Source organism: Megalops cyprinoides, chromosome 13, assembly GCF_013368585.1.
Source record: "Megalops cyprinoides isolate fMegCyp1 chromosome 13, fMegCyp1.pri, whole genome shotgun sequence".
NCBI lineage: Eukaryota > Metazoa > Chordata > Actinopteri > Elopiformes > Megalopidae > Megalops > Megalops cyprinoides.
Genome location: NC_050595.1, coordinates 8,977,648 through 8,991,862, shown reverse-complemented (window position 1 = coordinate 8,991,862; position 14,215 = coordinate 8,977,648). Strand labels below are relative to the sequence as shown.

Here is a 14,215-nt window from a genome sequence, read left to right as displayed (position 1 = left end):
ATTATCTGCTGCCCATCCCAGGACGCTGCAGCAATTAGTGAATCGCTGAGATCCTCCTGCTCTCTAGGGAGGTGAATCAGACCATGTCCACTCCTCTGACTCTCTCTCTCCCCCCCCGATCCTGCCCCCGGATAGCCAGAGGACCAAGGTCACTCAGACACTTCCTTCATTGACCTTATCTCGGTGGACGCAGATGGTCCTTTGAGTTGCCGATAGGTGGACCGCTACCACAATTAAATCGCTACCACAAATCCTTCCACTTCCATCCCTGTGATGTAAGAGAGTTAAATGTCGCGACATGAAAACTTTTCGTTTCGCCCAGCCTCAACCGGCAGCCGAATCTGCATTGAAAGTGACTGGAGCGTGTCATGCTGTTTCTGAAGCACTGGCTCCGGTTGTTTTGAGAAGTGCTTTATGGTGTAATCTGCGTGCGCCCTGCTGTAATTTCCGAGATGCTGCTTGGCGGCTGGGGGCTTTGAAGTGTGTCCCAGTCGTGAACCGCCCGGGCTCACATACCAGACACCTTACAGCACCCCCCTGACGTATTCAAGCCACGCTCTCAGAGGGGTCCGAACACAGTCAAGACACATCCTGCATGCCCTCTGGGAGATTTTAATTTCATTGCTATATCAAATTACTAATATCTGTCCAATTCATTATTAATTTTCTCTTTCAGTTGTATGTTAAGTTCTTTCACTTTGTTTACAGATACTTTGAATGATTTCTTTTAATGAGGGATGCTTTATTTTTGATGCTAAATTCTTTGAATGCCTATTTAATTCCCCCAATCTTGAGCTAGCTTGTGACCGTCAATTTCATAACAGTGGGGGCTGTGTCTGGTGATGTACAATGAGTCATCTTTACCAGAAACATTGCGCTTTTTATTTGACCTCATTTGTGTATGAGCATTTGTCTGTATCATTCTGGTGTCTTAGAATTATGATCACCAGTTGCCCTGTAGAACCATTCTGCAGCCTCAGTCCCCCTAGAAGCCACTGCAGATCTGCGTGGTGCATAGTGAGCTTGCTGTTGCTCAGGAGTGAGTTCTCTGTGCCGGTGCTCTGTTCAGGTGACACGCATCACCGACTCCTGCTTTTGTTTAGAAAGATGGGCTGCTTGCCCTCGCCTGCCCTGGCAGCTGAATTCATTCCCATCAGGTTGTGGAATAGTTTTGACTTTTCCACAAAAGGGCAAATCCACTGTTACCCCCCCCCCCCCTTTGGAAAAAAAACTGTAAACAGCTGAAAGCAAGAGAGAAGGAATGAAAGGCTTAATGAATTGGTTCCATCTGGAGCGTGAAGTGAGCGTGGCGGCAGCAGGGGATTGTGGGTATTGTGTTCTGAGCTTGCAGCTGCTCTGACCTGCCGTGACCAGGGTGCCCAACCCTTTAGCAGGGTAGAATGGGACATTCGCATGCACATGCACTAAGGGACTTGAAGGAGCACAGGGAACGCAATCCCATCACCAAGGAGACATCCACTGTTCCATTCTCTCTGGAGTGACTGCCCCTCCTGACCCGCCCAGCACCGGTGCTGCAGCAAGCCAACAGGGAACCAAAGTCGATTCCTTTGTTGCCTGTGTGATTGATTAAAAGAGCACTTGGGCAGGCCGTCATTTTGTATGAGCGGAACTATGTACTGTATGAGATGTTAATTAGGACCAGAAGGTTCATCCAGGTGGAAGCTTTTTTTTCTTTCAAAAAACTGTTCATGCTTTTCCTGTTCGTTCTCCTGTCAGCCCGCGCGCAGCATACTTGGGTAATGATGGCAGGCAGCACATACATGGACCATGTGCACGGTGCATGCCTTTCCATGTAAAATCTTTATGAGGACCATATGATGTTATGTTAGGAGCAGAGTGTCTGGAGCGGGTCCTCCTTTCCCCCGCGCCGCCGTGTTTGCGCAGTAACCCAACTCCCGCACTTGCGGGCTTAGCGTCTGACATGTTTGATTTCTAACAATAATCCGGACCTCTGCGCCGTGCAGCGGCCAGGGTGTGTGTGTGGGGGAGGGTGTGGGACAACGGGCCTCCAGAAGAGAACCAGGGAGTCTCCTGTGAGCAGACGCTCCTGTTCAGTATCGTCTCCCACCTGGCTGTTTGCATCTGGAAAGTGTTGGGAATTTGCAGAGGTTTCACTGCCTCCTTGCCTCTTGGCTGCGAGACGAGCTCCGCGGTGGTTTTAAAGCTCTCAGTGGTGCTGCTCAGCAGAAAGCACGGGCGACCTGGCAACCGGGTCCCACCGCCTCCCCCCAGAATGAGAGGCGTAGCACACAGGCGATGGGAGCCACGACCCTCGGCATGTCTGCGTGACTGGTTCACCATCATCTTCACTGACTCAGCATTAAAAGCAGAGGGGCCGTAACAGAGTTCCAGTTAATTTAATTATTTATCAATTTATCTGGGATTTATCTCTGGAGACGTTTGTAAGCAGTGCTATTTATAGATCCTAATGCAAGATGATATCCCCCCGCCCCCTCCCAGTTAATTTGGTTTATTCAGCATGTCTGTTGGACTTTTCCCAGTGTGTCGAATGCACTGCTTGATAGACAGGGCAAATATTAGTGCATTCCTGACAGTGGTTTGTTGTTCTGGTCGCCTGTCAGTCACCCAGTGAGGGTCGATGAAGGTCAGGGACCTCTGGCATCACGTTGACCTGTGTACATTCCATACAGTGAAGATATCAAGGGGCTAGGGGGTGTACTGGTTATTCTGATAACATACTTTCACCTACAGATATCAAGCTAACTTTTAAGCTGTTGCTTTCTCAAGGACTCTGAACACAGTGTGCTTTTCATCTGGCGCTGTCTCTTGGTCAGAGGGCTCAAGTTACATATTGGGAGTTGTAAGAATGTAATAGTTGTAAGAAAAATTATACATACAAATAATAGAACCAATAATGACACAAATTGAATGAGGAATGTTGGTTCAAAAGGAACACACGAGGAAGTAATGAGCATGCCCTGCTGACAGTCAAGTCAGACAGGATATAAGCAGGGTAAGTTGAACTGATTTTGGACACAGAGATTGCTGGTATTACTGTAACAAGCATGTTTCATTGCATGGAAGGAGCACATTTACGTGGTCTCAAGCTTTTGAAACCACCCTCATAAGTATGAGTGTTACTATGACTCCAATCTGAAATATGCCATTGTCTGTTGTTGGTTTCTGCCACATTGGAAATCCATTGGTCTCAGTCTAAGAGACCGTGCTCATTGTTGAGGCGGTTTGACTCTCAGGTTACGGCCCATTAGACAGGCACAGAGAGAGGGGCCCTTGTCTCAACCTGAGCCCCATTAATAAAGCACTTCAGCGCTACCAGGGTGTGTGAATGGAGGAAAAGGAGGAAAAAAAACACCATTTGCTTCACAGGCCTTAGGCATGGTTCTCACTATGCACTGGAGACAAGCGGAAAAACACAGTGACACCGTCCCCCTTCTCGCTGGAAAGAATGTTACAGCAGGTATTCCTGTGAAAACTTGCTCATTCAACAATGAGAAGAGTAGTGTGGTTAGTTCATTTGAATTTCTGTTTTACCTGGGAGTCCATGGGTGGAGCCGCACAAAGCAAAGCGTGGATGCCCTGTGCATGCTGGATGGCCAAGAGGCACATGGGAGATAATGAAGGTGAAAAAAAGGCTAAATATAGCATGAGGTGAAAGGGATTGTTGGAGCTGAAGTAATATTATCTTTTTCCCTTTTGAGAGAAACGCTTTGGTGAATGCAGCAAGTCTTTGTGTGCCTAAAATCTGCTTCTACTTGCGATGACATCACTGGACTCTGTTTGAGAGAACAGCTTATATTAAGTCTGCCACAACCCAAACACTAGTTAATAATGTGTACATAAACTGATTACAGACACACACATGTGAATTTCAGATATTTCAGGTGTGATAGGTTGTCTTTTCCAAGATTCCTGTGATCTGATCTTGTGTAAAATGCAGGACAAGGATGTTATTTCTGTTCCAATTAATTGTTCTGATAGATATTTCATTTCCTGTACTTTGTCAAAGTTGGCTATGCCACAGCTGAAATATGTATTGTGTACTTTGAAGCCATTATCTCTCTGAGAAGTTTCCCTCAGGCCTGTTTCTGTTATGATCAGATTAAGGATGAAAAGAAGTGAAGCTCGGATTAAAGCTCTGACTTTGCTTTTGCTTGTTAGGATCATTGTAAAAACATATCTTGTTATCCCATGGTAAGCAACTGATGTTTTGCTCTCAAATTAAGAAATACATTCATTTATCTTGCTGGCAGGCAGGAGTTTTTGTAAGATCTTTATTTCTATAAACATTTTTTGTGTGTGCTTGTAGGCCTATTAGTGCTGAATATTTTTTACACCGAAGTGTAAATTAAATTTCATCCAGGATTCTAGAGTGGAATTCTTATATACATAGGTTTGCTGTCTAATCCAGCTGACACGGCTATCTGACAAAAAGGGACCTTTGGTTCCTGTGAAGTTTGCAAGGATAAGATTTGGGCCAGGCTGTGTGTCTTGAATGTACCCCCACCCCAAACTTTACAGGAGCCATATCACTTCCAGGCTTTCCCCTGCTCAAACTGACATTGATAACAATGTAGCTACAGTGTAATGATAAAATACATCAGTCAAGCAAAAGACGCTGGTCACACCACAAAGATAATTATATTAACCATAATGATTGTTATCATCGGGATCACTTTCAGAGTGGTTTCTGAACAGAATTTTCTTGATTAGGTATGTATAACTAATTAGTGCTATTAAAAAATACATTGTCTTGAAATAGTGTACTTGATATGAAAGGACTGACAGTGTACTGACACAAAAAATGTGTCCTGGTGTTGCTTTTAGCAAAGACATCGGTACTTCTTATTGCCTGTCTTTGCTGCTTGCAAACAATAGATCCTGTTGGTTAAGTTATAATTGAAATTCTCAGTGTGACTGGCTTATGTTTCACTTACCTCTTTGATGAGATGGTGTCAGTGTGATTATTCTGCAGGGTGTGAGGGCTTACTTTGCAATACAATATTGTCAGTCATTAGCTTGGCAGCTACTCTCATTTATGGTGACTTGTGTTGCGTACAATGATTAATGACCGGAGGCTAGTTTTAAAGCTAGGGGCTTTTCGCTCTCTGGGATTATTGTAATAACATAATTTTGCTGTTCAATGGTACTGTGCAGGAAGTATGGCAGGTATGCCATGGTATTATAGAGATTGTTGGCCCACAGCTTGTTTAGATTGGAGTGATGCATGTAGATGACACAGCCATGTACGCCATGCTGGATTTAACCCTGAATCCTCAGGGATCCAGTCATCACTTCTCAGCACAGCTGCCTAGTGGTCATGAGTGAGTGTGTGAGTGGGAGAGAGCAGATGAGCATTGAATGTATGTGTGTGTGTGTGTGTGTGTGTGTGTGTGTGTGTGTGTGTGTGTGTTTGTTTGAGAGACCAGGCCAAAGAAGGAACGAAAGCTAGGGAGTGCAATGACATCATTCTTGGTGTGAGTGACATGTCCCAGAGGCTGCCCACACTGATAAGCATGCAGGTCGGCAGGCTGTTTTCCGAACCCAGCATCGTGTTCCAGTCTGTCATAAAAAAATCACTATTGTGTATGACCTCTTCCGTTTTCCAGAGAAGCTCCATGAGGTTTCATCACTGGGAAACCCACATTAAACCCCTTCCCACTGTGATAGGATCCAGAGCTGAGCTCTCAGTGAATGAATGGAGCTCTCCAGGTGTTTTCCCTAAGCTTCTCTGATTTTCACCTGCTGGGGTTTAATGAATGTCACAATTATGAATATTGCCAAGGTGGCTCACATAATTAACAATACGAAAGCAGCACAGGATTTGTATTTGATCCAGTGTATAAACATAGGCACTTAAGTTGCTCCATACCCAGACTACTTGTTAAATAATGGACATCTGTCCCTGGGTTTTCAAATCTGTATTGATGTATTTTAAGTGAGGAGGGTGTTAAGGAATTCCTCCCAACTGCCACCATGACTCCAATATCTTCATGCTGAAAGAATCAATTTGAGAATGTTAGGCTGCCAAAAATGCTGCAGGCACAATGAAGAAAGTATAGGTGTAAGTACACCCGATCTCCCCTGGGTCCTGTAACACCAGTTCTTCTCCTGCTGTTTTCAGTCCTGTGGCTGTTACCAGTTGTTTCAAGTGGATTCTATTGTTCAAGAAAGAAGTAGCGACATTAGTCTTTTCCAAAAGTGCACCTTTTGTTATGGATTTGAGAACAGCAAGTTTCGCTCTTGTCTGCAACAGCTCTTAAGACACTGGTGAAGGGACACTTCTCAGCTTTACCCGTCCAGAGTGTATGTTTGTAGTGCAGTTCATCCTTGTGGACTTTATCGCTCATGTAAACTCAGCGTGACTGGACGATCTGAGGCCACAGCTGAAAGAGGAGGTGGTTGCCAGCTCTCTTCTGTCACCATGCCAGGCGTCCAGTGTAGCTCTGCGCACATATTGAACCAATACTCAATTCCAGTCGGTGCCTTCAGTTCCTGGTATTAACCGTCCGCTGAGAATCAAGGCATTGTTGGCTGGAGATTCCAGGGGTCCCTCAGCCTGATTAAAGCTATTGTAAAGGGCAGAGCTGAATGCACTGGGGGGACGAAATTGTGCTGTCAGTCCTTGGGTATGCAAAATGGACTTTTCTGGGGATGTGTCATCATAACTCGGAATTTCACACTGGCTGTTGTAAGCAGCGTTTTCACACCTCTTGACCTGAAGGATATTTTCTGTCAGCCTTTAACCCTTCCCTTTTACTTGGGCAAAGCTGAACAGGAATGGCTGTAGACCCATAAAGTCAGAAAACTAATTTCTGATCTAATAAACAAGGCCAATCAGAATTGAATACAGATGTGAGGATTATGTGCCCTGCTTGGTATGTTTTTTTAAACATATTTGTTTGCCAAGTTTTATGGCAGATTTAATTCTCTTTTTTCAAGCACAGAGGGGTTTATTTTTGCAGCTGTGCATCTTTCAGCATTGCAGTGAAAATATTCACCATGCTGGAAAAAGCCACAGCACTCTGATTAATTAATCTGGTCATAGCGGCAATGTCTGTGAATTTGTTGCGGTCCCATGCTTGTTTCCCAATATTGGCTCCCCGAATGTGAGTGTCTCAGTGTCTTGTGGTTACTGTCTTTCATTTGCAATTCCTTGTTTAAAAATCCAGTCTGTTTTGAATTGGTTTGAGTCCCTGATTTTCTTTTCATTGCTTCATTATTACTGTAATATTTTGCCATATTACCAGCACTATTCCCTGAGGTATTAATTTCCATATCTTAGGCAACGGAATGAGTCACCTACAAACAGTACACATGCCCAGATCTGGTAGTGATAGGTATGTGAGACAGGAAAGCACCTTGTCCTATGATAATAACTACCAAAGCTGTCTCTCATATGTAAAATGACAGTGGTGCTGGCTGCAGATTTGAAGGAGTTTGACCTTTGGCCACAAGCAGCTTGACTGCTCTCCTCCCTGCATTCAAAAAACCCTCGGGATGGGTTGGAAAAGAAGCTGGCAGAGTAGGACATTCCTGACGTTTGGATTGAAATGGAGATCTACGTCCTCGCAGTCCTCCGAAACAGGAAATCGCTGACAGAAGGAATGCGGTCTCTCTCTCTCTCCTCGTCCATCTCTCTGGAGCTCGGCTTTGCAGCTAGTTCACCCAGCTCCTTCAGACAACAGCTTCCTGTAAACAAGCAGTTTTCTTGGGCCAAAAGTGGCCGCCCCCCCCCCCCCCCCCCCCCCCCCCCCGCCCTTTCTGATCTCCGAGATTTGTGCTGACCTCCGGGTAAACCGAAATATACCGTGGATCTCTTTCTTTTTCTTTTTTTAAGGAAAAAATGAAAGAAAGGGAGGTGTTTAATCCAGAGGCTTCACATTTCCCACGATTCTGTGGGGAAGTGGATATTCTTTGTCTAGGAGGGGGGGACCACAACCAAGTGAAAAAGCACATGGACCTGATCAAGCAGAAATTACTTATAAAGATGTCTTGGAGAATAGGAGGAAGCGATGGAATGACTTTTGAATAGCTCGTTTTGGGAGTGATGCATGGCATACACTAAGCACCCGGGACAATGTAGGCAGCGCAAGGTTTAATTGGATGGCAGGGAGCCCATAGGGAAGTCTTTCCCCCTTACAAAGCCCATTACCTTATATGTAAAAATTTTCCTCTTACTATGACTGCAGTCATTATCATAAAAATGAAAAGAATTTTATGTGGCAATTTAATGTGAAATGGGCGCAGAAGGAAATTCCTTCAAAAAGCTGCTTTCAGATGCATATTCCTATTAAAATAGTTAGATTGATGACAGCAATGTGGAAGTTGAAATATTCATCTTCTAAATATTGATCATATAACAAGGCCTCACATATAGATGAATCTTCATTAAGGCAGTATATCTAGGTCAGGCCTTTTGGAGGAAGGGGGGTTCCCACAGGATCACACAGTATTTACTTAGGGACTTATGAGTGTTGAGCACAGAAACCTTGGTTCTCTTGGTTGCAGCTTGTGAAAATGATATCTACAATTACAACACGGCCAGGCAGTTTCACAGTCCTCTAGGTGCGTGTGTTCATGGGAAAAAGAGTCATCAACCCACTCTGAAGCAACAGTGCGACCTCTCACTGTTAATCTTGGCTGCCCTGTCCACGCAGAAACAGATTCATACAAACAGTCCGGCCTGGAAAGTGCGAGGGGATTTTTTTTTCTCACTCTCCTCAACAAGTCACTACAAGGCTACTTGCATCATTTGTTTCATGAAATTTTATGCTACGTGATACTTACAGCTTGTACTGTGCTATGTAGCTTTTTTCAACCCACTCTAAAAATGTTCAGTGGTCTTCGATTAATAGGTTGTGATTGGAAAATTGTGCACCTCTATAGCTCCATGTCCCTGTCTTACAGCTATGAAAAACTTGAAGTATTTCCATTTCCTGTGGCAATAGATGGATCTTGTATCATGTTCTCAGACCTCGTATTTACCTGAAATTACCTGCAGAGACTTATTTCCCATTCTTAAGCTTGCAGGAAAAGCGGATCTGCAAGCATGGTTTGGTTTTGTGTGTCAGCCCAGATGCCTTCTGTTGCTGTTGATTTATGTGTGTGCTGCCTCTGTTTGGAATTCACCAAAGTCATGCCTTTAATATCTGATATGGCCTTGGGGTTAAGTTATGTTTACCATGTTTTTGGCTAAATATTTACTAGGCAGATTTACCTATTTATTTCCAACGATCCAAGAGCTACGTTTAAATGTAAACTGTAATGTAATCTTAGTGCATGCTTGGTTTCCATTTGTCATTTCTTATTATGTTATACAAGAAAACTTCAATGCTTAATACACACAGAAGGGCTTAATTGGGCTTTGATTTATCCATGTCAGAGTGTTCTACACATGGTGTTTATTGTTTTGTCAAAATGCATACTGCATATTTAATTTGAATGTGACCGTGAAGATTTCTGAATTATGGTGTGGATTTGGGCAGTTGGATATGAAACACTTGTCATCTTTTTGGTATGACCATGAGTTGGCCCGCAGGTGTTGTACATGTTGAGTGTGTTGTTGTGTGGTTTGTGATGAATCAAGTAGGACATCTAATCTGTTGTTTTGAAGTTAGGACCCAACGACCTGAAGTAGATATTTGGAGTGGAACATGTTAATAGGCTGGGGTCCAGGTTACTGAAGAGAAAGCCCAGGTATATCAGCTGCAACAGAAACGCCATGTTTGAAATGTGTTTGCCATCTCCTCCCTAGACCAAGGGAGTGTACTTTATAGTAAATGAATCAGTAGTCACTGTATTTGGCTTGATAGAGATGGCTGGAAGGGAGATGCATTTGGTCACGATAGTTATTAAAAAGGGGTGGTAGTTCTTGAAGACGTCATCTTGTACTTTGTTTGCCTGTCGATCAGGTGAGCGGGACGTCCTTTGGCAAAGGAGACGATGACGGCCAACAAGAGCGGCAAGACTGCACCCAGAGCCAGAGGGAGTAAAGCACCCCAGGACATTCCGGACAGGTGAGCGGTGTTTCTATTGGCTGGATGAAGCGCTGTTGTCACAAGGTGGGTGACATCACCGTCAACGACTGTTGTTCCACGCGAAGTCCATTAGTCCTGAACGATTTGCTCTCAGGTGCAGAAAGCTGGTGGTTTTCACAGTCGCTTTGTTGTTGTGCTTTGATATTGTCCGCTGGTGATGAGACGCTGGGGAGACAAACAGTAAGCAAATGGAGACATCTGATTAGTGGTTCCTACTCTTGCGCTGCGCTGTATGAATCCGTGGGCGGAGCAGGTTTGTTGCCGTCTCCTCTGTGCACGTTTAGTGTAATCCCATTGCAAAATTGAAGGGATGGCTCGTGGTTTTGCCAATGTCTGTAACAATGACAATACAGTACAATAAGGTGCTTTTCATAAATAAGATAAATGTAAGAGCTACAAATATAACAATAGTAAACGAAAAGCTAGTTTTAAAACATAGTTAAAACAGCTATCAAACAATGAAAACAGTCATTAAATAAAACAAAGTCAAGACAAAATATAAATAGTACATTAAAATGACAGCACCACTGAAATGAGATGATCACTGTGGCCGATATGGTTTTTGATGATCCTTGGTTTCCTGACTGTACTACAGTCGCTTGTACAGAATCTTGAAATCATGCATGGAACACCTTGATAACCTCTTACAGTTTTACCTCATATTCAGCAGACACTGTCCGAATTCTTTACATCTACATCCACAAATGTATTGACAAATACCCATGGTGCACTGCAGTATGTACTGTCATAGGCACTGAGTGTCTACTTTTGAAAAGGAAACCAATGATAGATTAAGGGAAAGATATGAATGCTTTCATGAGTTGGCTTTTTTTGTTCCAGAGTAGGGCCCCATTTAAACATAAACTCTTCCTGTGCTGGTCTGAGATTTGTTTTAGTTATTGGACGCAGAGATTACATTTGCCTGATGTAGGAAAAAGGGAAACTCTGCCTCTTGATGAAAGCTTTCCACATTTACTTCTAGGGAACTGTCCTTTTACTGAAGTTTCCTTCACAGGCATACATATACATATGTGTTGCCTGTAAAAAGTTTGAGAAGTAGTGAAGTATCAAGGGCCACAAAAGGAGAAGAACTTTTTCTGATTCCAACATCCAACAAGTTTCCTGTTTCAGACATCCAAAACCTGCAACCTATTTTGACTGGAATCAGCACATCTTATCAATCATATAGGGGCTGTTTATGTAACGTAATAGAATCTTACTCTCAGCATCTCTGTGAAGTTAAATGGGGTTGCCTTGGAAAAGTGAAAGGGGCCTTCCAGCTGTCTAAAAGTTGTATGAGAAGGAGCTAAGTCATCAAATCTGTTCTGGTGGCATATGTATTGAATGTATCAAATGTATTGTAGTGAATGTATTGAAGTTAGTGCAGATATTGCTGTGGTTGAAAAATTGTTGATTATTACCCTGCTGACCAAAAAAATTAAAAAGGGACCTTGGGATTGACACATTAAATACAAAATGACAATCACATAGTTACCTCCCCAAGTCTCTTGAAAAAGGAAAAATTATTATTGTGAGTAGATCAGCACTCTTCCTGGCAAGGGAGTAGTGCTGTTGAGAGAACCATTGAAAAGGGGAGGGGAAGGTTCTCTGCAGATTCTTGCTGATTCTTTTAATAGAAAAGCTCCTCTAAGAGCAAACCTCCCTAAATAGATTATAAAACAGGAAAGAGATGGCATAAAGAAATAGAAAGGGAAAAGAAATGAGAGAGAGAGAGAGAGAGAGAGAGAGTGCGCCAGAGCCAGAGCTGGTGTCTAGGGTGGAGGGTGTCCCATGGAGAGGGAGGGCAGGCTAGAGTGGATCGTTAGTGGGTCCTCCTTTTTTCTGGGATGTCTATCTTTTGATCCTGGTAACTGGAACCTCCACCACCTCTGTGTCTGTTGGCGTGGTCGGCAAACGGGAAATGGCCTGTGGCGGACATGCCCGTGAGCTCCTGGGAGAGCCCAGCCGTGATTGGCACCCTGCGTGGCCCATGTGTGGCCGAAGCATCTGAGATTCCGCAGCGCCGGAGCTGGGGTTTGTTTTTGCTGGCCCGGCCCAGAAGGCCACAGCACTCAGCCCACCAACCCAAACCCGGTCCAGCAGCACTTGTTGTTTTTCTTTTGGTGTAAAGGCACTCGCAGGAGCTGAATACCGATGTCAGGCCCACTCGTTTTTATGGCTGGTGGAGTCATCATGGTTGAGGCGTGCCCAGGGGGTATTTTTAAACACGTTCTGTTATTCTACGGCAGATTGAATTCAGATTTGGGTAAGATCGTAAAACAAGGAGTCGGGTGGGAGCTGCACTGATGTGTCGCACAGGGTTGGTAGCCACTTAAAATGGTTCCACGTTAATGGTGCTAGCAGCTTGTTCTTCAGGGCTGCTCCGCCATCGCAGAATTTCAGTTACCTTTCAGACAACATCCTGATGAAATGTCTTCTTCCTGCCTTTATTATCATTATTACTATCATTATCATTGTGGTTGTCATTACTGTTTTATTACTATTGTGACTATTATGGCTACTATTTTGACTATTTTTACCTTTTTGAGGCTGTATGGATTAGTTCATTCCATTCTGAAGAACAGAATCTTTCATTTTTCCTGGTTTATTGACCGTCATCTCTCCTATCGTCATGGAGATAAGAAATATGTTTCTCCATTCAGGAGAGGTCATTTTAGCCCTACTCATTAGTAAGTCTGCAGTCATGCTTAAATTATACAGCAGCCCTCCAGTGTTTGTCAGTGATGAATGGGTCCATTTAGTGACCAGTCCACGTTTATAGGGCCTGATCAGAACTGAGATCTCACAAAGGCCTTTTCAGCCAAGTATCCCTGCGGCCCAAGAGGAAAAGATCATCTTGGTATGCATTGCTCTACAGTGTTTGGATGATGGGAGAGTATTTTTGCCTTTGGCATGCTTTGACGCATAAATCTAACCCAGGATGGGTAGCGATGGATTGTTTTCAGTTTTGCTCATGGCGTTTGAATCTGAGCTGCTGCTTTAGAAAAAAAAAAACATAGAAAACCAACAAACAACAGAAAACCCAATTGATGTGCCATGTTGATTAAGACTACAGGATTGCAGTCTGTTTCCAATTGAAAACTTTACTTCAGAGTTATCTTCCACAGATGTGGAGTTTCACAATCGAAAAGTGCAGAGCACCCATGTTCAGTGGAAAGAATGGTCATTGAGCATTGTAGGTATGGAATGGAAACAGACCAAATATGATTAAAATGAATACATTCTAATGTGATACAGGGGTGAGGAACAGTTCAGATCAATCTGAAATGCATTGTTTGGCTGCAGAACAGAACAATTATGAAGAACACGGAGATATAAACCCACTAACGGCCATTCGTCCTGTTACTATTTTCTCCCACATTAAAGTGGTCATGTCCTCTGTGCCTTTGCATTAAGCACACATCAAGCTATGTTGCATGTGTTTCCATTTAGATGTAATTGAATTTTACAAGGGAGAACCACAACCTTTTGGAAGTGGGCGTCTTTGCTAAGCTACAGAAAACGATGGAAGCGGAGATTTGCGTTTCCGTAAGACAGGAGGATGGTTATCGTTGGAGGCGGTGACACCGGACTCGTGTAATGATTCCAGTCTGTCAGCTCCCCCTTATGCCATCACGGCACATAAACCAAAAACAAATGCCGTTTGAGATTCCAATCATTTACGATACGTTTGACCCGCTTCCGACATATACAATGGTATGTAAGTCCTGGGCATATTCAAGAAGACCAAAGCATTCTCTGGTTTGTTAGCTCTTCTGTCGGAGTGTTATCTCCACCCAGTCTCTCCTAAAAATCCCCCCATGGCTCGTAAAGTAAATTTGATTGCAGAAAGCATCGGCCCATTTAAGGTCCGATAGCAAGACTATGAGTTGTTGCATTATTATAGAACCTGAAACTGTGCTGAAACCTCTTTCCCCCATTTTTGTCTGCTGTGATTGTCTGCTTGGGACCTCAGCAGTGAGATTTATTGCTGTTGGTTTATGGCTCAGTTAATGACACAGAGCAGAGCCATTTCTTTCCCTAATAGCAGATTTATAACACCAAAATAGGTGTTCTTAATGATACAGCACGCTACCTGCCAGCTGCGCTGTTCCACAATCATGGCTGTGGTGGTAGTTTGCGCTCCATTTATTTAATGACAGAGAGAGATCGCT

General features: G+C 43.7%; 1 protein-coding gene across 2 annotated transcripts in view; it reads left to right on the top strand.

The window, feature by feature from the left end:
* The window catches only part of dennd2b (DENN domain containing 2B), a 57,939-nt gene that overhangs the window by 9,932 nt on the left and 33,792 nt on the right, over nt 1–14,215 (top strand). For both annotated transcript variants that reach the window (XM_036543607.1, XM_036543608.1), the window contains exon 2: nt 9,915–10,019. In XM_036543607.1, the coding sequence (XP_036399500.1) occupies nt 9,946–10,019 (74 nt within the window). In that variant the 5' untranslated portion in view covers nt 9,915–9,945. The remainder of the gene's footprint in view (nt 1–9,914; nt 10,020–14,215) is intronic.